The sequence below is a fragment of the Protopterus annectens genome, chromosome 5.part0 (genome assembly GCF_019279795.1).
Source record: "Protopterus annectens isolate FY-2018-M chromosome 5.part0, PAN1.0, whole genome shotgun sequence".
Lineage (NCBI taxonomy): Eukaryota > Metazoa > Chordata > Ceratodontiformes > Protopteridae > Protopterus > Protopterus annectens.
In genome coordinates, this window is record NC_056735.1 from 1,456,247,747 (window position 1) to 1,456,274,705 (window position 26,959).

General features: G+C 39.7%; 1 protein-coding gene across 1 annotated transcript in view; it reads left to right on the top strand.

Annotated features, from left to right (window-relative positions):
• Positions 1–26,959, top strand: part of COL4A1 (collagen type IV alpha 1 chain) — a 1,084,337-nt gene that overhangs the window by 923,127 nt on the left and 134,251 nt on the right. Inside the window, exons 40-41 of the mRNA XM_044071271.1 lie at positions 9,543–9,641; positions 12,191–12,241. Coding sequence (XP_043927206.1) covers positions 9,543–9,641; positions 12,191–12,241 — 150 coding nt within the window. The remainder of the gene's footprint in view (positions 1–9,542; positions 9,642–12,190; positions 12,242–26,959) is intronic.

Genomic DNA, 26,959 nt, shown 5'->3' on the forward strand with positions numbered 1-26,959 from the left:
TAGTGACCTCTGACATTATTTTTTACAAGGTCTCTCAAGTGTAATGTGACACTGCTTGATTTGAACAGTGAATTTAAGCTCTCCACACAAGCTACAGTGGCCTTCTGTACACACCTCTGAGCAGGGCTGATTTTAGACTAGATGGGGTGCAGGTCAGCAACCACTAGTAAGTCCAAGTCAAAATCCACTTATACAACATTTGTATGTGGAGTCTACCAGCACCCCAGAACTTTATATTATGTGATGCATTTTATCCCATATTTGTTTATGTATTTATTTATTTTTGAGAAATAACTACAAGCTGAGCAGATAACAAAAGAGTCAGTTACTTTCATGCAGACAACATCTGCCAAGTAGTAATAGCTATGTCAATATATAATTCAAATGCTGGATTGTGATAAAAGAGGAGGATGGTCAGGTAATGCATTTCACCTTTGTTACATGTTAGAAACAGTTACCACACCTTAAAATATTCCAGGATGCTTCACACAAATCACACTAGTCCTGCAAAGCCAGAATAATAAACAAATAAAGCACGAACAAAAAACGCTTCACAGACTATTAACACAAACAACACGAAGAGGTAAATGCTGGAAACTGCCCAAAATTAATCTCAAATAATCGCAAAGATCAGATATCCTTAAATAGTTGACTTAACACAATTTTATTAGTGTTTTCGGAAACGGCAATGCGTTTCCTTCCTCAGATAAACAAATGAAACAATGAATCATTCACATACAGCCCTTTCATTTAAAAACTTTAAAAGCATCATGTGATGCTAATTGAATTGTGCAGGCACTTAGCCTAAATTGACTAGTCTGCATTAAACATCATAATATAGGTATACTCTCAACGTACATTAAATTACAAATGATTTAAAACTAATCTTAAATATATGTATATAAATAATAGTTAGAAATATTTTAACCTAAAATTACAATGATCTATAATAAATTTCACATTTACACCACACATTTAAAAGCACACATAACTATACCCATTTACAAAAAGCAAATACAAAAGTGTTAAACTCCTCAAATAATGACAGTGTTGTGGGTTACTGACCCCACCCAACAAGAGATGTGACAGAACTAGAAAATCAATACTTAGAAAGTATTTATACATAACTGATTAACTATGAAATATGAAATACTTTTAAAATAGACCTTCTTTCTAAAATAACTAAATAATAAATAAATAAATAATAAACTCAACAGATCTATGCAAGAACACATTGAATCTACCCATGCATATTTTTGAATATCTGTCGAGTACATAAGGGCCTTCTTATCTATTAGTTGCAAGCTTTTTTAAAACGCTGGCAATAGATAAATGCTCATTGAGACCTGGGGGAAATGTAGCTCCAGTTCTAATTTGCCAGCATAATTCTTGTATTTCCAAACAAATTTGCCATGGTCCAACATAGGGGGCATCATCTATCTTTTTCAACATCATAAAACTAAACTGGTGACCTGGGAATTCCATTATATGGCTAGCCAATGCATTATTAGTATCCCCTTTTGAGATAGCATAACAATGTTCAGAATGCTGTTTTAATTTGCGCTCAGTTTTCCCTATATAGAACGCATGGCATGCTGTGCATGTTGCCACATACACTATAGCTTTAGTGTTGCAGTTGTATTTACCTATTACCTTGTACTGGATTTTATTAACCAGAACTGTAGTTCCTTCCTTGATAAACTTACATTGTGCACAGCAGCCGCATTTACTCATCCCAACCGTAGAACTCCTCAATTTAGATCTACCAGTTTCTAAAAGTGTTTTCAGATTAACTCCCCGCCTAAAGGTAATAGCAGGTGGGCCATTGAAGGTGTTCTGAATGTTCTTGTCATTTGAGAGCAGCATCCAATTTTTACTCAAAATCCCCCTAATAAAATGATGGTCTGTAGAGAAGGTACATAAAAACCTGAGATTGCTATTAGATTGATTAAGTTGGACCCTGCTTAAACTGTTGCCCCCTGGCTCACTAGTTTGGTCAATCACATAATGGGAAGATAGAATGGGGCTAAAGTGTCCTGTTCTACGTTTACATTCAACTTCCTCTGTGATTTCCTTTATTAATTCAATTGGATAGCCCCTATTACTAAACATATCAACGAGCTTCTTGCATTCTACACTGAAATCATTATCATCGGTTACCATTCTTGCCGCCCGCACCATCTGTCCTTTTACGACTGCTTTCTTTTGGTGGTGCGGGTGGCAACTAGAATAATGCAGGAAACCATTAGAATACGTTGGTTTTCTGTAGATGTTGCTCTTAAATCTCCTATTCAAACAATCCTTGTGAAGCAAAATGTCCAAAAAACTAATTTCAGTGTAGTTAAATTTGAACGTAAACTCTAAAAAATTGGTTAATTCGGTAATAGACTTGATAAAATGAGGAATATGGTCCGAATGCCCCTTCCACAGAATAAACATGTCGTCCTGGTACCTAGTGTACCAGGCGACTTGAGTTTGAAACATGGGGTTGTGGAATAATAATGTGTTCTCCCATTGAGCCAAGACACAGTTAGCATACGCCCCCCCACAGGGTGAACCCATGGCTACCCCTGATGTTTGTGTGAAGGTGCGACCCTCGAACTTGAAAATATTGTTGAAGAGAATGAGCTCTAAAAGTGTCTCAACCAAATAAATGATTTTGTCATTTACTTTCCTATCAAATAGGAAGTCTCTGATCCACTCCAGGCCAATACTATGTGGTATCACAGTATATAGATCTTTTATATCAACTGTGAGGAGTATAAATGCTGGATCGAATTGAATTTTATTAATAGCATTCAAGAAACTCCAGGAATCCTTACAAATGTGTTTTTCCTTAGCTAACAATGGCTTAAGTAAAGTGTCGACATACTTAGCACATGCACTCGTAATGGATCCTCTACCATCTACAATAGGCCTGAAAGGTGGATCATGGATGGACTTGTGAATTTTGGGTACTCCGATGGACACTGGCAACCTAGGTGACGACACAGTTAAATAACTGTGCAGGTTAGTGTCAATGTACTCCTCTAGAAATAGGTCTTCTAAAGTGTTTCTGATTTTCTTATAGGCTGTATTAATTTCATTGACACTAATCTCTTGATAAGGCCCCCGCTCTAAATGTGTAGAAATTTTCTCTACATAGACGTGATGGTCCATGAAGATGAGCCCATTCCCTTTATCGGGTTTCATCACCTTAATGTTGCAGTCCTTCAAAGTACAAATCAAGTCCCTATCCTGTGCTGTTATGTTTGGTTTAGCACCTTTGGGTTGGGGACGACTAGTGGCCAAGTGTCTAAAGTCCAGTTCGCATGCTAGGTCAAAAGCTTTGAGGTTCTGTGTCAGGGGTGGGTTAAAAACACTAGCTATCCTGAAGGGATTCACCAAACTAGGCATATTCCCTAGCAAAATTCGTAGATTCAATTTTCGTATAAACAATTTCAAATCTATAACTGTTTTCACCATGTTAAAGTGCGTGTCTGGGACAAAATTTAGTTCTTTGGAAAAAAAAGTCACATGTACTCTGATCAACATAAAAAGAAGTGAAATTGTATATTTTAAAATCCCCTTCAGTGCTGTGTATGATTCTTAAACCCATTACAGAGGAAGCTACCTCTTCCTCTGGTTCCTTTTGTTCTTCGGGGAATGATGGTTCCCATTCGACCTCAAGTTCCTCTGGTTGGAATCCTGTCCTTGCCGAAAACCCTGAGCATCCAGTTGCTCACTAGTGTTGTTATTGTTATTTTGAATGTAATGGTTGCTCCCATTAGTGTTGTTGTTATCTTTTCCATGAGTTTGATTACTACCTCCTTGGTCGTTTATGCGTAATTCTTAACGCAATGGCTGCGGAGGCGCAGGAAGGTGATTGGTAGTAGATAGAGGTTCAACCTGCGCCCTTACCTGGTGTACAGTGTCAGTACCTCTAACGGTATATTTAGTCTGAATTACTAATGGAGGTGGTGGGTAAGCCTTATTGTTGGAGTACTGAAATACATCCCGATCAATTTTCTTTTTCTTGTTGTTTGATAATTTAAGCATTGTTGCATCAATGCTAGAAAAAATGCGCGAGTATTCATATCTATATCTATTAAAATCTGAATTATTTTTAATGTCCTGTTCCAACAGCTCTAGATCCTTTTGATATATGGCTATTTGTTGCAAATAATGGCCTATCAGTGTTTGCATAAATTCAAACCCCTGTTTGTCAAAAAGATTCAGTAGCTGTTTGTGAAAATCAGAACCATTGATCAGTCCTACAGGAAACCTCCATTGCCTGAGGCCCTTAGGAACTATTTGTTTTTCCATACATTCCTCCAAGTATGCTACCTCCAATTGTAGCTTCCTACATTTAAATAACTTGTAGTCGAACTCACCGATAAGAAGAGTAATGTCAATAAAAGTACCTTATTGTTGTTGTACAAGACCTGCCACATCCTGGACGTTGGGTGAGAAGAAATTCTTTTTACTTAAAAAAGTGTTAAGAGAAAGTATTGAATTCTGCTCGTTCTGCATCAGTTCATTCCCCTGAGTTGTCTGTCTCAATTGAACCGTGCCTTGTGCTTCAGGTAGTGGAATGTTGGCGTTTTGCAACGAATGGTGATTTTCGTTGACACCGCCCCCATTGTTGACACTCCTACTACGCAAAGCTGGTTGCCGGATAAGTTGTTTTGAATTGCAGTTTTGCTCCTCGGTGCCTGAAACAGGCACCGCATTCACGTTACCTCCCTTCATATTGCAATCCAAGTCCTCAAGTCTTTGTGTCAAATGATCCAGGCGCCCCATGAACATTTGAATGAGGACCGTCAGGTTTCCATCGTCGGCATTCACCTCCATGATACCACGGGCTGGGCTGTTGTCAACATTGTCACTTGACCCTCCTTGTTCATGTTGCTGGGAAAACAACGGAGGGGATAAAGAATTAGGGACTCCAGCTCCCTCCTCGTTAGCCATATATGGACCTCGAACAAAAAACGCTTCACAGACTATTAACACAAACAACACGAAGAGGTAAATGCTGGAAACTGCCCAAAATTAATCTCAAATAGTCGCAAAGATCAGATATCCTTAAATAGTTGTAATAAATAAACAGAACAGGGAATCAAAAACACTAAGCCGGGTACTGGTCTCGTTGAACACTATTGTATGTAGGTTGAGCTTTCATCTGCTAACATGCAGATTCAGACAGAACAATTAACTGAACATAAAACAGGCTTATATACATATTTTTGAACACTAATTTAATTGTAAATTAATAAATTCTTAAAACCATATTCACAACACAGCATGACTCAGTTAGTGCAATTAATTCACTGACATTTAATTGTAATGTTGTAAAAAAAAATAAAAAAAAAATACTATAAAAATTGAAACTAGTTTCTCTTCTCCTGAATATACATCATATATGAATATACATAATATAAAATACTAAAAATATTTGACTTAACACAATTTTATTAGTGTTTTCAGAAACGGCAATGCGTTTCCTTCCTCAGATAAACAAACGAAACAATGAATCATTCACATACAGCCCTTTCATTTAAAAACTTTAAAAGCATCATGTGATGCTAATTGAATTGTGCAGGCACTTAGCCTAAATTGACTAGTCTGCATTAAACATCATAATATAGGTATACTCTCAACGTACATTAAATTACAAATGATTTAAAACTAATATTAAATATATGTATATAAATAATAGTTAGAAATATTTTAACCTAAAATTACAATGATCTATAATAAATTTCACATTTACACCACACATTTAAAAGCACACATAACTATACCCATTTACAAAAAGCAAATACAAAAGTGTTAGATGCATCAAATAACGACAGTGTTATGGGTTACTAACCCCACCCAACAAGAGATGTGACAGAACTAGAAAATCAATACTTAGAAAGTATTTATACATAACTGATTAACTATGAAATATGAAATACTTTTAAACTAGACCTTCTTTCTAAAATAACTAAATAATAAATGAATAAATAATAAACTCAACAGATCTATGCAAGAACACATTGAATCTACCCATGCATATTTTTGAATATCTGTCGAGTACATAAGGGCCTATAAGAAAATCAGAAACACTTTAGAAGACCTATTTCTAGAGGAGTACATTGACACTAACCTGCACAGTTATTTAACTGTGTCGTCACCTAGGTTGCCAGTGTCCTTCGGATCAGAGACTTCCTATTTGATAGGAAAGTAAATGACAAAATCATTTATTTGGTTGAGACACTTTTAGAGCTCATTCTCTTCAACAATATTTTCAAGTTCGAGGGTCGCACCTTCACACAAACATCAGGGGTAGCCATGGGTTCACCCTGTGGGGGGGTGTATGCTAACTGTGTCTTGGCTCAATGGGAGAACACATTATTATTCCACAACCCCATGTTTCAAACTCAAGTCGCCTGGTACACTAGGTACCAGGATGACATGTTTATTCTGTGGAAGGGGCATTCGGACCATATTCCTCATTTTATCAAGTCTATTACCGAATTAACCAATTTTTTAGAGTTTACGTTCGAATTTAACTACACTGAAATTAGTTTTTTGGACATTTTGCTTCACAAGGATTGTTTGAATAGGAGATTTAAGAGCAACAGCTACAGAAAACCAACGTATTCTAATGGTTTCCTGCATTATTCTAGTTGCCACCCGCACCACCAAAAGAAAGCAGTCATAAAAGGGCAGATGGTGCGGGCGGCAAGAATGGTAACCGATGATAATGATTTCAGTGTAGAATGCAAGAAGCTCGTTGATATGTTTAGTAATAGGGGCTATCCAATTGAATTAATAAAGGAAATCACAGAGGAAGTTGAATATAAACGTAGAACAGGACATTTTAGCCCCATTCTATCTTCCCATTATGTGATTGACCAAACTAGTGAGCCAGGGGGTAACAGTTTAAGCAGGGTCCAACTTAATCAATCTAATAACAATCTCAGGTTTTTATGTACCTTCTCTACAGACCATCATTTTATTAGGGGGATTTTGAGTAAAAATTGGATGCTGCTCTCAAATGACAAGAACATTCAGAACACCTTCAATGGCCCACCTGCTATTACCTTTAGGCGGGGAGTTAATCTGAAAACACTTTTAGAAACTGGTAGATCTAAATTGAGGAGTTCTACGGTTGGGATGAGTAAACGCGGCTGCTGTGCACAATGTAAGTTTATCAAGGAAGGAACTACAGTTCTGGTTAATAAAATCCAGTACAAGGTAATAGGTAAATACAACTGCAACACTAAAGCTATAGTGTATGTGGCAACATGCACAGCATGCCATGCGTTCTATATAGGGAAAACTGAGCGCAAATTAAAACAGCGCATTTACGAACATTGTTATGCTATCTCAAAAGGGGATACTAATAATGCATTGGCTAGCCATATAATGGAATTCCCAGGTCACCAGTTTAGTTTTATGGTGTTGAAAAAGATAGATGATGCCCCCTATGTTGGACCATGGCAAATTTGTTTGGAAATACAAGAATTATGCTGGCAAATTAGAACTGGAGCTACATTTCCCCCAGGTCTCAATGAGCATTTATCTATTGCCAGCGTTTTAAAAAAGCTTGCAACTAATAGATAAGAAGGCCCTTATGTACTCGACAGATATTCAAAAATATGCATGGGTAAATTCAATGGCTATATTATGATGTTTAATGCAGACTAGTCAATTTAGGCTAAGTGCCTGCACAATTCAATTAGCATCACATGATGCTTTTAAAGTTTTTAAATGAAAGGGCTGTATGTGAATGATTCATTGTTTCGTTTGTTTATCTGAGGAAGGAAACGCATTGCCGTTTCCGAAAACACTAATAAAATTGTGTTAAGTCAACTATTTAAGGATATCTGATCTTTGCGACTATTTGAGATTAATTTTGGGCAGTTTCCAGCATTTACCTCTTCGTGTTGTTTGTGTTAATAAACAAATAAAGCAGGCAACTACAGTCGTTTAAAGTAGCCCATCTTACTTCTCACAAACACACACTAGTCCTGGAAGGCCAGATAGGAATGATTGCTTAAAACTGAGCAAGCAGTAAGATCATCAGTTACTTTCATCCAGCCAACCCTAACATCATAGCTCTTAACCGCTTACTTCCAGAATCAGGGACAAATCCAAGAATAATCAGGGACACTATTTTAAAATACTAGTACTATTTACTTGTGTTGATGGAATTAGAGAATGTGAAATAGCATGCATTTTCTGAAACAAAAGAAGTCTGTAACTTCAATTACTGTCATTATTTATTAGGTGTAAGCCACCACTTTTTCTCCCCAAATTACTACTTTTACCAGGGACTGAGACAGACAAAATTTTGAGCACAAATCAGGGATAGTTGAGAGGTGTGTTCAACCTCTACACAGCGATTATAGGCATGAGGTCTGATGGCTTTGTAAGTTTCACCTCTGCTCTACACAGACAATTTGCTACATATTAAAGTATTCCAAGTTGCTTCATACAAATTATAAAGCCATAAAAATTGCAAAAAATACGTGGTTAATTATGACCAGCATCAGAGAAAAACAAATAATAATACTTACCTTACTGCTTCTGTCTCACACAATTACTCTCAAATGTCCAGAATTCTGTAGAATGTTCTGACTCCTTGAAGATACAGCAAATTAGTAAAGGCTGACAATAGAGATTTATAGTTCTTATTAAAAATGCATCTTATACATCCTATTAATGTAAACTTTCAGTCCTTTGAGCACCACGGCTTTGTGACTACCATTTGAATGCTGCAAGGTCTCTGCTCCAGGACCTCACAACCCTCAAGTGTAATGTGATGTTACCTGATTTGAATGGTGAAGTCAAGTGGAGCACCTCCCCCCTTGGGCACATATTATGTTGTGGGTATGTTTGACTCTAGCAGGGTGATTGCCATTCTTTAAACTTCTTTTATTGCAGAGGTCAACCCCCCCCCCCCCGCTTCCCCAATGTGAGGGTCAAGCTCCCACATGCCTCAAACTTATTTATACCAACTGAGAGATCACCATATCACAGAGAAAAGGGAATATTCTAGGAAATGTGCATCTTAGACTTAGTATATCTAATTCAGTTTTTAGACCATTCATTCTCTGTGTTTTGGGACTGGATCTAGCAGGTCCCAACATTTCAAATGGTTACCATCTGGGTGCAGAATTTTATTTATTAACTTTTAAAACAAAAAAATATATTTTATTGCTCTAACCATAAATAAATTGGATAGCCCACCCTTCCAAGCACTGCATCCTAGGTAGCTGCCTAGTTGTACTCTTTTACTGTTACTGTGTAGTTTATTTGTGTTACTCTGGTTTGAACTAGCTTTATTGAAATGGATGTCATCCATTGACATTTGACATTGACATTAACACATTAGCAGCACTCTTTTCTTTCATCATGGCTGATTACTGTCTAGAAGGCAAAGAATGGTTCTACATGGCTGAAATGTTCTTGAAGATGTAAAATTGGAATGATTAACATTTTCCTTAAGACTCACTTTGTTATATCCTGCAGGGAATACAATTATTTATAAGTTGTTTGTACCTTTTCAGGTGAGCCTGGTCTTCAGGGTGGAAGGGGCTTAACTGGAGAAAAGGGTCAACCAGGTACTAATGGAATTCCAGGATTTCCAGGAGAGAAGGGTGAACAAGGTATGTATTTATTTTATTTATAAAATCTAGCATTATGTATTTTGCATTTTGTAGTATTTTGCTGTATATCAAACATTTCTGTAATTTATTTAGTCTTGCTTCTGTTCTATAACAGAAAATAAGAACAACCCATCTCCAACTTGTGATGTTAATGTGTATGTCTGCATTTGTGCACCTATAACTTTGAGATATCTTGTTGTTGTAGCTTATGTACATGCACTTTTCTGCATGCATGTAACCATAACATAAGTACTAAGCTAATGTTCTCAAAGGTGAGACTTAAACCCTGTATCTCATGTTTGTGAGGCAAACACCATAGTTGTTATGCCAAGCCCCAACACATATGCACTCAAATGTAAATAAATACTCAGACACAGACACACACACACACACACACACACACACACACATGAACACACAAAACACACACAAACATACACACTCACAAACACACATGCACACACAAAACACAGATGCACACACAAGCATGCACACACACACACAAACAAGCATACACAGACACACACAAGCACCCACACAAACACGCACACATGAACACACACACACAAACGCACACATGAACACACAAAACACACAAATGCACACACTCGCAAACACACACACAAAACACAGACGCACGCACACGCACGCACACACAAAGCACACACGCGCATGCACACACACAAACAAGCATACACAGACACACACACACACACACACACACACACACACACACACACACACACACACACACACACACACACACACACACATACTAGTAACAGTAAAGAGGGGTGTCTCAAAACACAAGATGATTATTGAGCACAGTTATATACAGCTTTACATTTTACATAAAGTACTTTAATAATTTCCTCAGCTTTCTGAAGCTTAAGTTAGTAGTCAACTCCCTTGACTCACCTAATCTGAGTGTTAAAGTTTTTTTTTCTTTACTTAAGGTATGAAACATTAGCTAGTATTGCAAACTGCAACAGAGTCTTCAAACACTAGATATGAGGCCACAGGTACACAAATCTCTATGATTCTCAGGACATAAAATAATTGCACAGTGGTTCTAATATTCTGTTTTAATGGCCTTTTTTACTTCGGTTGGCTGAAAAGTTCAGAGGTTAACAACTTACACTTAGAGAACTAGGCATACACAAATCTGTATCTCTTGTGCAACTTTAATTTCATGAACTCCACCATAGTCTATGTCTCCTCTCAGGGAATGCATAACAAAAACACAGATTATAACAGAGGATAATGTTTGTCACAGCTGTGGAAATGAAACATCTTTATTAGCAGGGAAGGATATGAAGTTCTTCATAACATGCTGAAACATTTCCTTGGACTCTTTCCCTTTGGTTGCTGTAGCATCCTTGCGTCCATAGAACACACACACACACACACACACACACACACACACACACACACACACACACACACACACACACTCACACACACACACACACACACACACGCACACATGCACACACACATGAACACACTCACACATGCACACACACACACACACACACACACACACACACACACACACACGCGCACACACACATGAACACACTCACACATGCACACACACGGACACACATACACACACACATGCATACACACATACACACACACACACACGCTCGCGCGAGCACGCACACACACACACACACACACACACACACACACACACACGCACACACCCACACACGCACACACACACACACACACACACACACACACACACACACACACACACACACACACACACACACACACACACACACACACACACACACACACACACACACTCCATGATTAATTCTTTTTCTTGGGAAAGTCCTTATGCCAATATTTTCCATTTGTTGCAGTAAAGGGTATGAACTCCTGTCCTCGCAAAAGAATGAACACCACAAAACCTGTACTGGGAAAGTGTTCCAGTACACTCAGCATAAAAGAGTTGCCAAAATCAAAAACAAATCTGGTTTTTAAACATGCATAGGTGGGCTGTGGACTATGACAGTAGTGAATCTGTCAATTGCTGCATTAAGCAATGACTACTAAAGCATCTAGAAGTAGAGCCTTTACCAGCAGACTACCGCCTATAGTATGTCCTGATCAGTGCTGAGTCTTGAACCATGTGTCTGCATACATATGCAGCGTCTAGATCATGGAATGGCTAAATATAATTCAATTCCTTATGGTACAGATTTGTCTTATGCCAAATCAAGATTTTTCATGAATCCCAAATACAGGCAGCTGCAAAATTTGAATAATGTTTTACAAATTCATCTGGTGCATGTTCCTTGAATGCATATACATGAATTTCCAAGTATAGCTGATGTCTATAGCATCTTAACCTGTTCAGAGAGAAATGGGAAAGAAAACACAATAAATATTAATTAAATTAGTTGACTTTTGCCAAGTAAAGTAAATATTCCTACGGTCAGGGACATTTGGAAGATGTTAGATGGGGAAACATTGAAATGCCATTGTAAGTTTTCTGCTTTTGTGCCTAAATTTTGGTATGTATTTTTTAGGTCTTCCTGGCACTGGTGCCCCTGGGCTTGATGGTGTTCCGGGAGCAAAAGGTATGACCTGTATTTCTTTATATTGCAGACCACTGTTCTACTACTATTTTTGCAGAGTCTTCTAATCGTAATGTTTTTACTTAATGTTTATTGGATCTTCACAGTGACAGTGAGATGTGAAAAATACATTTCATAAGAGTGCATTACATAACCTCATTTATGTTTCAGGCTTATAATAGCATGACTTCAGCTAAGTATCACCTCCATATTTTGCATTTCTAGATCATTTCATTGATTCAAAGCTAGATGTCTGCTGCATACCAGTGAACTCTTCTTATACAGTACACCCTAGTAATCCAATTTGTGCAACCCCTGGAATTAAGCTTTAGTGTTGAAAAGGCATTCTCCATTAGTACTTCCTTTTCAGATAAATTAGCCTGTTCCCTGAAAGTGAATACCTGATTGGCTATCCATTATTGTGTTACAGTAATGGCTACCATACAGAGAATAGCCCAATATGTGATTTAAATGCAGTCAGTTTTGTCCCTCTCCTTTTAGGTATCCCTTCAGAATTCATCACATCTCCCCTTCTGGCTCCAAACATCGCAATATAGATTTACTCCAAACTGCTTTAAAATGCTCCCAGCATGGGGCAGCTATACTATATGCATCCTGGAATCTGTATCCTCCTACATTCCACTTCAACATTCTTTATTCCTCTCTAGCCCAGAATGACAGCTTATTTCTTGTTCCCTGAAATACGTAGAATAACTTTACTTAAATAGTTGTCTGAGCATGTTTCCACCAAGACTTTTTGCATTGCAACTGATATCTTATGCAGCTCTCTTTCTATCTAGGAAAGGTTAGTACCTTTTTTTACCATAGCTACGTATGTATCAAATAAAACAGCTACAACTAACTAATCTGACACAGCTACAACTAACTCATCTGGCAACCTGGGGAGTTTCCCAGACTGGCACCCCCCTCAAACCATTTTTTTCTCAAAGTTGAAGAACAACAAAAATAAAATGATACAAACATGGATACATTAATTCTGTATTAGTGTTTATTTATGAAGCAGCAATATTATCCCAGCTTTATAAATGAATGCTGATTGCATCTGCCTAACAGCTTGTACCTATTGCAACCACCCCCTTTACCATGCCTTTGTTACAATGCTGAGATAAAATTATCCCTCTGATCTCAGCCTGACTCACCAAATCCTGTATCAGCATTTCCAGAGAGAGTGGGTTTAGCCTCATGAATGCCTTCCATCACTCCTTTTCACCTTCTTTTTCATAAAAGATAGTAGCCAATGCTACAGCCCCCACGAACTTAACCCAGATATCCATTTTATTTTACCAGAGTTCAAAGAATTCTAATAACCTAGTAGTCAATACTCATTTGAATTACTTCTCAGATCTTTCTCTTAATTTCTAATCCAGTTTCAGTTCTGAAGGAAATACCATAATTTTAACTATCAGTTTGTCATCATTGTTGGGAAACAGCATAATATTTCCATCTTGGTCTACCATACTTTCTCAACCATATCTCCTCCTTCCATCTCAATCCTAGATCTAATATTTGCTCTATAATTGCCTATTAATGTGATGGTTGTTGTGAAGCCATTGGTCATCTTCATAGGTTCATAGGGGAACACTAGGCTATGTGCCCTAAAGGGCCATTTTAAGCCTATCCAGTAACCCAAGATAAGAATCAAACTCTGTACCTTGTGTCTATGAGGTGAAGACCTTAACCATTATACCAAACCCACCTTCAGAGCATTTCTCTGTGAGAAAAAAAAATATGGGAACCTATACCACCTTCTCCTATAGTCTTGTTTATTAAATCCTGAATGAAGTTCTTGTCTTCTCCTGCCAAATAGACAGACATGTAGTATATTTCTAAAAACTAACCAAAAAGCCTCTGGGAAAATGTTACTAAAAGAGCTCTGGACAGATTGATAGAAGCAGGGAAGGACTTGTATCCTAGGTATGTATGTTTTCCTGCACAAATTCAGTGCCAGTCTCGCCTACATACCTAAGCACCCCTGTTTTACATAGCATGCCTGATCCCAAACATCCTCCATTCTTGACTTTTCTGTCCTGTGGTTGACTAAAATAAACAGTTCCAAGTTTACAGGATTCCCCTTGTATCCTGAGGTGCATTTTGCCATTCTAACTGCCTCAGTACTGTTGTACCTCCATCTATCAGGCTGCAAGTAAAGGTCAGCAAGTTGTTGGCATATAGTGACACCTCACAAATTTCCTCAACTAGTCATATCTTTCAAACTCCTCCTTCCCTACAGGTATGAGTCCACTGACACCTTATCTAAAGCACAGAGAAGTAGCTGCCACTCTTGAACAAACCCAGTTCAGTCTGCATGAGTCAGAAACAGAAGCTACGTTTTTAAACCTGGTGGTCAAAATTTCAGATTTTTTATAATCAGCATTAACTAATCAGATAAATCTGTATAATCAATATTATTCTGATGGTTTTAAATGAGGACTGTGATAAAGGTTCCCAGCCACAAAAGTGTGAAGATGCCACATAAATAACTGATTACTGACCACCTGCATGACGAATGGAGGCACAATTTCCTCCTATTTCTAATAAAATGACTTCCATGTGCCATCTGGATCCAGTGACGTGTTACGGTAGATTTTTAATCAGTTCCAGAACTTAGACTAACCTCAGTGACAATTCTGTCTCCTCCTTTCTTGGTCAGGTAACAGTGGGAGTTCTGACCTCTTACCTTCTCCATGGACACATACCCCCAAAACAAGTTTAGAGTAGGCTAAGGGGGTATGTGTTCAGCCATTGTTGCAGAGCCTTTTAATTGCCTTTACAGTCTCCTGCCTACTTAATTTAAATGTCAATGTCTTACTGCATTGCTAATTCATTCATAGTACTTCTTAATCTTCTTTAGTTGCAGGTCAAATGTATTCATTACTCTCATTTGAGCATCTTCCCACAAGAACTCTAACCTCTTCACTGTCTTTGTTTAATTCCCATGTCTGATGCCATGCCTTCATCTCAAGAGACAAAGTCTTAGCCTTTTTATTACATGCATTTTCCCAGCTCAGAAGAATCATTTCCTTAATAACAAACACTTGCTTCTCCAACATTTCTGGCAAAGCATTCTGTAGGGCATTTTAAAAATGCCATCTCACTGCATTTCCAAAAAAAAATATGTTCCCAATTCCCACTTTCATTCTTATCACACTTTCAGCATTTGCTGTCTGCCTGAGGAAACATTCTCTTTAATTTGTGTAGGATATAAAATACCTATGCAAACACTTCCAACAAAAAATCCTAAACCTTTTGGACTTTTTTACATACTTGGGAGTCTTTCCACACTTTTCTAACCTTTTCTAATTGTTTCTTATAGTTGTCATGCAATATTTTATCTGCCCAATAATTATCCCCTTTTCAACAGCAACTATTATTCTAGACTCAATTAAAAACACTACCAGAACTGGTCTTTCATTTCACAATTCCCCCTCCCTTTCTCTTTGCCTATACTTTATAAGTCCCTGGTAGAGAAGGTAGTCTCTAACCTGCAGTCCAAACTTCTGTTACTGCTCATCCCATTCTTTATCTTTCTGCCTAGTTACTTGTTTCCAAAACCTTGACTCCATTGCTAGTTTTCTCCAGTTAATTCCAGACCCTCTTGTCTATTTTTTATTCCAATTTGCAGTTATCCCTATAGTTAAAATTTCCTTTCTCCATTCCCATCTTCACTTGGTTCTTATAGGATCATAGGGGGTTACTAGGCTAATGGCCCTGGGGCCCTTCCAAGCCTAGCCAAGAGTTTATCCCCAAAAAGAAACCTCAGTCAGCACCTATCACCCCTTTCAATGAGGGACATAGGTGGAACCCCTGGGACAAATTTGTCATTTCCCATCCACTCTTCAGGGTTGCGCTTGAAGAGGGTCAGCAAGGTGCTCTGTTTGACGTGGATGGGAAGTCTATTCCACAGACGGGGCAGCATCTGGGAAACAAACAAACCTCTCCCTCCAGAAGTTTTTGTTGATGTCACATATTAGAGTCAGGCCTTTTGAGTGGGTAGTGAGGGAGGAGTTAGACTTATGGATATGGAGCATCTCTTGCAGGGCAAGGTCCCAGATTGCCTTGTAAGCAAGACACAGTTCACCCCTGAGCAATCTGTACGATACCGAGCAGAGTGATAGTGATTTCTGATGTCTGAATAGGACAGGTGTTGGAGGCCATGGATTCTCCTTGTGAGGTATTTCAGTGGCCTTTCCAGTTGGTGCAGATATTTGGACAGGTACATCGCAAACAGGTGTTATACTCAATTATTGGTCTAATGAGGGAGGAGTATAGAGAGGTAATAACCTCCTTTTTTTCTGGATGCAATCCCTTTACTTATGAGATGAACCAAGTAAAAGGCTTTTCTGACCACTGCCACTTATGAGATGAACCAAGTAAAAGGCTTTTCTGACCACTGCCGCTACATGATGGTCAAATGTGAGGTTTTATCAACCTGAGTGCCCAGGTCTCTCACCACAGGTTGTGTGCTTAAGGGTTGCTATTGATGTGGTAATTAATAGGGGTTGTGTTTTTGCTAAATGGCATCATGATACATTTTTTGCATTTAGCTTGAGGCCATGACTTTGGCACCAGTCATTAGTTGCTTGTGAGACCCTCTTACAGTATGTTAACATCACTTGGGAAGTCAATGACAGCACCCAACTTACAGTCGTCCAAAAACTTGGCCAGCCACAGGCCTTTTGTCTTTGCTTGGACCTCTGAGAAATAGATGCCAAACAGTAGGGGTCCCAGGAGAGATCCCTGGAGAACTCCACTAGTGACAGGTCTGCTATTGGAGGCGGAGGTGCCTATTTTGACTTTGAGGGTCCTGTCTGTGAGCCATTTGGCTACCCACCTGATGAACTAGGGATTTATACCAAGTTGTGTTAGCTTTTCAATGATGTCTGAGTGGGGGATTGTGTCAAAGGCCTTGGCCAAATCAAGGTAAGCTGTATGTACTGACGTTCCCTCATCCAGGGCCTTGGTGGCAGTCTCAAAGAAATCAACCAGGTTCAACAGACAAGATCTGACCTTGATGAATCCAAACTGGGTGGGATCAAGTACTTGGACATTGGCTATGTCCTTGTTTATGAGATCCATAATAATACACTCCATGGCTTTACAGATCAGACTTGTCAAGCTAATGGGGTGATAGTTTCCAGGGTCAGTAATGGCACCACATTTGTGCAAGGGGATGACAATGGCTGTTCTCCACTCTGCTGGAATAAAGCCAGTACTTACGCTGTGGTTGAATAGGGTGCTCAATGGCGAAGTCAGTTCTTGCTGGAGATGATGCAGAATACATCCTGGGATAATGTCAGGTCCCATGGAAGCTGTGTTCTTTGCCTTGGATAGGGCCTGCAACACTTGATCTATGGAGATGTGAGGTGCAGGACAAGTATCGGGGATATCAGAAGGCCCTTTGGGGGCAGGGGGGTGAAGTTTGCACTTAGGGTCTCTGTTATTCTGGATATACTTCTCTGAGGTGCATGCCAAAACCAGTGGGCTATGACTGACCAAGTCTGCAAATGACTGCAAGCTGGGCCAGGTCATCAATTACCCAAGTGATGTGGATGTCCTCCAAGAGAGTCTCACCCAAACAAATGACTGGTGCCAGAAACATGGCCGCAAGCTGAATGCCAAAAAATGCATCATCATCCTCTTTGGGGAGAGTGACATCCCTACATATTATCACATTAATAACAACACCCTAAGCATGCAATCAGTCATGAGGGATTTGGGCACCCAGGTTGATAGCAACCTGACTTTTGACCACCATGTTGCTTCTGTTGCTCAGAAAGCTTTCTATATGGCACACCTCATAAGTAAGGGTATCTCATCCAGGGCCAATGAATTCATAACATCCCTGTATTCTTCCCTTATAAGGCCAATTATTGAGTACAACACCTCACAAAACACATGCAGCAGCTGGAGAGACCACAGAGGTTCCTCACCAGAAGAATCCAGGCCCTCAAACATCTGCCCTACACAGATAGGCTAAAAGCTCTGTCCCTCTACTCAGTTTCATACAGACTCCTCAAAGTTGACCTTTGTCTGGCATACAAAGCAATCTCAGACTCCGCATGGATGGGACTGCTGCATATCCACAAGTCAAGCTCCACTCGAGTAACCCACACACGTGACCTCAACCTGGTCTGTGACATCAATAGGACTTGTTGGCAGGACAGATTTGTGTCCCAGAGACTCCCCCATCTGTGGAACAGACTCCCTCTCCACATCACGCAGAGTACCTCATTGTCCCTTTTCAAGAGCAACCTGGATAACTAGATGGGAAACAGAAAATACACCCCTAGGATTCAACCTGTGTCCCTGCTGGACAGCAGCTTTGGGTACTGACTTGTTTAAACATGGGCTAAACTCTTGGCTAGGCTTATAAGGGCCTCACGGCCAATAGCCTAGTAATTTCCTATGAATCTGTCTGCTAGCAGGTTGGCTAAGTCAACAGGATCAGAGTAAATGATACTATTAAGTACTAATTCGGAACAAACCTGGGCTTTGCCATGGAGGTTCCTGAAGTAACTGAAGAAGACTTCATGGTTTCTCTTTGTTATGGAGTCTAGTTTCATTTCATAATTGGCCTTTGAGGTTTTCACTAGTAATCTAATTTGCTTGTTGAGGCTAAGGAGGGAGTTGTTCCCTTTTAGCCTTGGACAACAGTTTCTTCCTTTTATTGTAAAGCCTGTTGATAGAGGATGACCACCAAACAGGTTTGTGTTTCCTTGAGGAGCAGGTTTTAGTTCTGTTGGGTATGGCTGAGTCCACGCAGTTGTACAGATGCTTTTATACTGCATTGGCATACTGTTCAACATAGTTGTCTGCATCCTCTGAGGATCGTGATGGTGTGAAGCCACAGATACCCTCCTTTAGGAGGCTGTAGTCAGCTTTTGAGAAGTTTTTTTTAGCTTGATTATGACCAGGGGGTTGGGAGGGAGAGAAACTTCAAATAAGACAGTCCGATTATCTGATCTGGTTGGGAGGGTGGCCTAATGGTTAAGGTGTTTGCCTTGCAAACACAAGGTGTAGGGTTTGAGTCTCACAAGGGATAATTGCCTAGGCATTAAAATGGCTAGCAAGGGCAGTTAGCCTAGTATAAATCTATGTCAATGGCTTGTTGGTCTAGGGGTATGATTCTCGCTTTGGGTGTGATAGGTCCCTTGTTCAAATCCTGGACAAGCCCTGGGTTTTTAGGGGTTGGGAGGGCGGCCTAATGGTTAAGGTGTTTGCTTTACAAACACAAGGTGCAGGGTTTGACTCTCACAAGGGATAATTGGCTAGGCTTAAAATGGCTCACAAGGGCAGTTAGCCTAGTAATAACCTATGAACCTATGATCTCACCAGGGAAGAATATACTATGGGAGTGGTGCAGCGGTCACCCATGTTGGAAAGAACCAGGTCCAGAATGTTATCTCCCCTTGTGGGGGATGAGACGAGCTGGTCTATTGCATTAGAACTGATGAGGTTGAGGATTTGTTGAGATACAGTGCATTAATGCAAGAATAGTTCACCCAGTCTATGGTGGGGTAGTTAAAGTCACCAATGATAAGGGTGTTAGGGGGTACCTTGATGGAGTCAAGTAGATCCAGGTAAGAGGAGTGGCTGTCCTGAGTCATGGGGGGGTGGGTCTATAGCTAGCTATAACTTGGATGGTTGTCTTGCCAACTGTCAGTTGTACTTGGAGTAGTTCCAGTGTGTCATGCTGGCAAACCAGTCTGGAGGTGTGCCTGTCCTTAATGAAGATGGAGACACCACCAAACTTTGCCTTCCTGACCTCATTTTGGGATTGAAATGTGTGGAATGAGGTATAGCTTGGTAAGGCAGGGGGGCTCTCTGCAGCCCTGAACCGCATTTCTGTGACCGCAAAGATATCAGCATCTTCCAGTGCAAGGAGGGTCTGCAATGAGTCCATTTTCAGGTTATGGCTCCTAGTGTTAAGCAGCATGACCTTAAATTTGCTTTTTGACAGATCTTTTAAGTTGGAAGGTTCTTAGCGTAATTTTTGCTACTTTATGAATATAATATTAGGTATGCTCATTGTTATTCTCCTTAAAGACCTGCAGCCACAATCCTACTCTCTCCTAACTTCTTGATCCCACCCCACCCCCCATTTCATCATCATCCCTTTAACTTTCAGTTATAACTTTTTGCTTGTGTTTTGCATTAATTTACTACTTGGGAGAAGGACATAATATCAAGAACTGCCATAAGTATCAGAAATGTAATCTGGCCGTCCAAATGCACAGCAAAATGATGATATTCCATGGCTACCTTAATATCTCAGTAGATGTCAGTTGTAAAGAGTACCCTGCAAAGTATTTGACAGGAGGGCTCTTTGTGCAATTCCAGGACAGAGCCCTTGTAGTCTTCATGGATTGCCAGCTTCCACTCAGAGGTCACTTGAGCTCATACCCTTGTTCTGTTCAGTGGACAAAAAGAGGCTCACTACAGGTGTACCCCTAGCAAGCATCTCAAGGGAAAGTGTCCTGGGGTGTCAGCATAAATCAGCCCCACCTTGAGCAACTAAAGATTACCCATGAATTGCGTAAACATGGGAAGTGGTACACAGAGTCCCTTGTTGAACATGGGAAGTGGTACACAGAGTCCCTTGTTGAACATGGGAAGTGGTACACAGAGTCCCTTGTACTTGTTTGTGCAGTACTCAGAAATGTGTGCTCTTCTTTTCTTGCCTTCTCGTGGAGCAAGTTGAAAAGAGCTTATTAGGGGTGTCCTAAGCCAGCAGGCCTCAAAGGATAAACACAAGCATTTGGTGCAAGATTTAAGTGTCATAACATTTGCAGTAGCACACTCTGAGGAAGCATGGAGTGATACCAGCACCGTGTCCTCTACAGAATGCTCCAGTCCCCTTTATTACCTCCAGTGGGTTCATCTCAGTAGAAATGCCAGAGAAATGCATCTTGACCTACTCCCCTCACACGCCTACTGAATACACATCTGCCCAATTTACAGTTAAGGTTGGGGAAGGCTCTGTCTCACTCCTTGTGTCCCAGACGGAGATCTCTTACAGTCAAGAGACACTTCAGTGACAGATATGGGTAGTGGGTCCTTACCTCCAGGTAACTCTCTGCAGATGAGCTTTTCTTCAGAGACAACCTCAGGCTGATGGCATCCTGTATGACTGCTCTGTGGCCCTCTTACCTTTCTCCCATAAATGTTTAGGTAAGTATATGGAGAAGAAGAAGCTTTAGGTCATCTTCCAAGAGAGTCTGTATTCAGGGATGTCATATTTGCAGCCTTGATGCATTTAAATACTGCTTCCTCTGCAACAAGAAGGAAAATAGTCTCTATACGCCCATAAGATCCTGTCTAAACATTGTAGGGTTGATCCCTATTAGATCTATTCTATCCAGTACAGGTACCAATGATCAGAAAAGTCTTATTCCTTCTACCTTACAATGAGTCTAAAGGGTTGGATACGGTGAGCAAGGATGTGTCTTAGTCTACTATACTGGGACTTAAATTCCTCAACTATTTTTCAGCTCTGCAGGTTGTAGTCCTCCACAGTGGATCAGCTAATGGAAAAGCTTTTGATTTGGTGTTAGACAAAATCTGGTCATCATGCTTACCATACCTTCTGTAGTGGGCTTACCTATGAATAGCTACCGTTCTGACTAATTTGATGCTATAGCCAGGGCAGCTAGCTTTCACATATGCCTGCAGAAGACGGCAAGACTGAAGCTGTCAGATGTACATATCCATAAGACTTAAAAAGTAAAAAAAATCATAGGCATTCAGAAGCCATGTAGCTGAAATATTGATATGTCCTTAAAGGGTCATTTGCAAATATCCCAAGGGACACCACTACAGGAGGTTTATGGTATTACACAGTGAAGAATGTTGCTTGCCTGGGGTCTTTCTTTCAGTTTTTATTATATATTGATTTGAAGAAAACTGTTATACAGTAATCTAAGAGGCCCCAAAGGTTGCATAAGCATTTTTCTTAAAATAGGTAGTGTCATCTACCAGGGTTATGGGAACAGTAAACCACTTGTAAAACCGGTCCAGGTAAACTGGGCATTCATCCCGAAAATTATAGCCCATGCTCAGCCTCCTTTGACAATCTGCAAACAATAACCAGCTTCTGAGTCAGAAGTGTCTGAGGTTAGGTTCTCTTTCCATTGCTTTCAGTGGTGAGACATTACTTTGTATTCATGAGTACTTTATTGTTGAAAAAGAAGGACTCTCTGCAGCCTCTTAGAAAAAACAGACACTCGGGAGATTATACTCATATGTCCAGTCTGGTTCAGAAAAGCTTGTCTTCCAGAGTTTACCTGTTTATCACTAATAGGACATTGGAAGACTCCTTTAGAAAAGTGCAGTGGAGCATTTATTACAAAGTAATACTCTCCAGCTAGTCATAAGCAATTAGAGAGAAAGTCAGCATCACAATTAGATATAGGGTGTATGTTCCTTAGGATACTTCCATCGGGATCTATGTCACTGTTTGGGAAACGTACCTTTTTTACAGAGTCACTAATACCTGATTATTTGCATCTTTGGTTTTGTAGAATCTGTGTTGTTGTCATGGAAAATTATTTTCATGGTGATCATTCAAGAACATTCTGGATTGTTGAACTTCATTGTCTTCAGTGTGAAGAACAATTCCTTACATTTAACTTGGACATCATGCTTAGTTTATTTATCTGAGGTCCCCATCAAAATAGTTATCTTCAAACAGATTCCAAGTACTTATAGTCATGTTGGAATTTATTTTGAACCAGGATATTCAACTGTCAGTTTTTTTTTTTCAACAGAGAAAAAGCTTTTGTAAATATCGTGGCATTCTGAAATGTACTGTGGCATATTTCTCACAGCACTGCACTGCAGGAATATAAGGAATCATCTTGGTTATAAAGGGCAAGAATGCCAGATTAATAAATTAATAAATAAGCAAACCATGTCAGCTTGATTGTCAGATTATCTCACTGTGTTACCTTTTGCTACTAATGCAAAGGAAAAAAAACCTCTACTGTTTAAGCTGCTATTCCAAATGAGTGTTTCAAGGAACTTCCTGTATGGAAACTTAATGTAGTTTACCTAGCAAAGCCTGATACTTCTACCATGCACTGCCTTCTCTTCGGACAAAGAGGTCTGGTGCTAACAGTCAAAAGGTAATTCATTATTGCCCATGTTGTCGATTATAACTAGTCAACTCCTGCTCCACCTAACTCTGTTGGTGTCGTAACTACAGGATTGCTGACCTGCAGGGTAAGGAAGACTTCCCCTTACCCTTGAAGTTACAGATCTCAGATTCAGTACTGTTAAGAGTAGTGGGGGTGTGGAAATGTGAAGAGTCTTACCCCTTGCTCACTCCCATTGATGACGTTGTAATTGATAATTTGGCAGTCATCTACTATTTCATCAGTTTGTATCTATGTAACCGATTACAAACTCAAGTTGGCTTTGCTAGAGAAGTCATGAATGGGATGCCATCTTATTCATCTATCAAGCCTTCCATAATTGCTTTTTAAATTGCTCTAAAAATATGGAAATGATGAAGCCAAAACTGCCAGGAAGAAGGCAGGTAGTTATATATGAAGCTATTACAGCTTGTGATTTTCAAGGACATATCAGCCAGCAGCTCTGCATACCTGCTCCTTTCCCCTTAAAAATGTAGATGATTAAAGTGTTGCTCAGCATGCTTCATTTTTTTCTAAGACTGTGTCATACTTTAAAGAAAATAAATGAAGAAGGATGGTGTGGGGCTCCACTTGAGCCTTCTGTTGAAGGCCAGAATGAAATGCAGAGGCTGATGGCCTGTCCTACATACATTTCTTGTCTCTTAGGATGGTAGGTAGCTCCTGCTATTCCAGTGTGTACAAGGACCTATTGACTGAAATGCCTTTGGAAATATGGATTTATTGCTGGTTCCTAAGAATAAGTAAATCTTTCTGTGGACAGTGACCCTTGAGTTGTCCTTGGTGTACATATATTTATCAAATATTTTAACACTGTTGCAGCTACACTCCATGGGAGATGCATTCCTGTATCTGCATGACTGACTGGCGAACTGCTCACCACTCCGTCTAGGGACGAGACTTACAAACTGCTCCCCACTCCATCTAGAGATGAGACATATGAACTGCTCACTGTTCTGTCTACGGATGAGACTTTTAATTTCACTTATCTACCAGATATTGGACCTTATTATTTGACTGAGAAGTGTAATCAGTTTCAAAACCAGTAGATCACTCAGGAAAAAATGTTTTTTCCGGAATTTATCATTGCCTTACCTGTTTTTTGTTCACCACAGGGTAATAAGGAATTCATTCTTGATCCTGCCATCAAGTAGCTTAAAAGTCTATGCCAAGCCCCAGCAGCTATTTGAATAGTTCTGATGAGCTATTCATATATGACAGAAGCTCAGTGATCCATCAGACTCTAGTGGAAACAACATTACAGCATCTTGGGGTAGTCCAGTTAGAGTCATCCTTGTGGTCAAGTAGGATTTATATTGATTGATGATGCTAACCCATACCCAAAGAGTTAAGCCATTTTATTGATGCCAGATTCCAAATGTAGCTATCATGGCAGAAGCCTATTTTCTATAACAGAGATGTTATCTTGAATCATAATTGACAAAATTTGATTCATCTCAGAAGTGGATTCACCTTGGAACATTTTAAACGCACAACCTTTCTCCAGCTTAAGTAATCCTAAAGGCCCCATGTTTCTTATAGGTTCATAGGTTATTACTAGGATTACTAGGAAGGCAAGCCACAATACCCCAAATTGTAGGCACCCATTGGCATGACTAATCTGTATGTAGTTTTAATCTCTTTCAATGAGAGCTTGAGGGGGCAGAGACCTGAGGTGTATTTATGATTCACCAGCCATCCATTCATCTAGGTTATGCTTAAAGAGGGTCAGGAAGCTACTTTGTTTTACATCAACAGGAAATGTACTCCATAAAAGGGGTTCGGAGATGTATATCTCACCAGCAGGTCCCATTTATGTTTCAGTGGATATTAAGATCTCTTGAGTGGGTGCTGAGAGTGTTATTAGTTTTGTTGGTGTGCAGGAGGTCACATAGGATTGGATCTTTTGAGACTCCATAGGCTAGACAGAGGTCACATCTGAAGGAGTCTGTTGGAAACAGAAAAGAGACAGAAATCACTTTAAAACAGTCTGGGTATCTCAAGGAAGATATGGCCTTGTTTATCTTCATGAGAAAGTGCTGCAGTCTCTTAATCTAGGTAACAGACAGGTACACACCAAGGGGGAAAGTATACTCTATTATGGGCTTAGTGACAGAGTAGAGAGGGAGATGATAACTTCCTAAGATCTTGAAGAAATACCCCAAGTGATTACTCAAAAGCCTTAGCCAGGTCCAGTGATTTTCCCGAGTCTAATGCATCAGTGGCATGTTCCAAGAATCTCAATAGGTTCAGAAAGCAAAATGTGCCTTTAACAAACCCAAACTGGCATGGGCCCAGATCTTCTAGACTGCCTATGCCATTGTTAATAAGATCTACAGTGATGTGTTACATAGCTTTGTAGACAGGGCTGGGGAGGCTTATAGGTCTGTAGTTTCCAGAGGCGGTAATGACCCCCCTCCCCAACTTGTGGAGTAGGATGTCCGCCACCTGTATGAATCCACTAGAGAGATTGAGTTGAATAGGCTTACTAGCCAGACTATCAGGCAGTGGCTAGTGCTGTCAAGAAGGCAGCCTGTCACATTATCAGGACCATGGAGCAAGTGTTTTTGGCCTTAGTGAGAACATACAGAACCTGCAGAGACGAGATAAGCAGGGGTGGTGTGGGTGCACTTATAAGCTGGAGAATATTACGTTGACATATGACAGTAGTTTTAAAGTTGAGTATGTCTATTAGTATGTTGGCCATGTCCTCAGGGGACACGTCAATGTTGTTGTCATGTATTAGCTCTGAGCACTACTGGCTATTATCTTTAAGGTTTCTGACAAACCTGAATAAGGCATTGTAGTTATTCTTAACAGAGGCAGCATTTCTCATTTCATAGTTACTTATGGAGGATTTGATTTAGTTTCTGAGTCATATGTTGATCTTAAGTTCATCTCTACATAATGGTGTATTAGGTTTGCTTCCTAAAAAGGCATCCTGTTTGTCATTCTGATGCTGATATTTTATATAAGTAAGCTAAAGAATAATCTCCCCTCCTCATTGTGATGGTGTGATGGAGCCAACAAACATTTACACACAGTGCAAAACTACTAGGTCTGCAGAATTCTCTGGCAGACTTCTTTAGCTACATCCATTCTGCAGCTTCAGAACAAAACCTCTTCAATACTGTTATTTTTAACTTATTTCAGACCTCAGAATTCAGAAACAGAACTGCTTACCATGGCATCCTGTGCCAGACTTTCATTGTTCTGCTTTGCTGTAGGCCCAAGAGCTGTCTACTTTTATATCTTTTTCCTTTTCTGGAGAAAAATGCCTTCTCACAATTTCTGTTTATTAAAAGGGTCCTGCTAAACACTTACATGGAGTATCAGAAGATGGTTCTTATAGCCCCCTTTGGGGTCCTGATGGAGAGATGAAAAGTCAGCAAGCAAAGGAGAGTAGTAGTGCTGAAACTGAATTCATCCTCAAGTCTTGGTGACTACCTTCGCAAGGTGGACCCTGTTTTTCACAAAATCTCACCAAGGCTGTATTTATATAGCATATACCATGGACAGAAGTAAATCAAAAATAAAAAAAGATATCTGG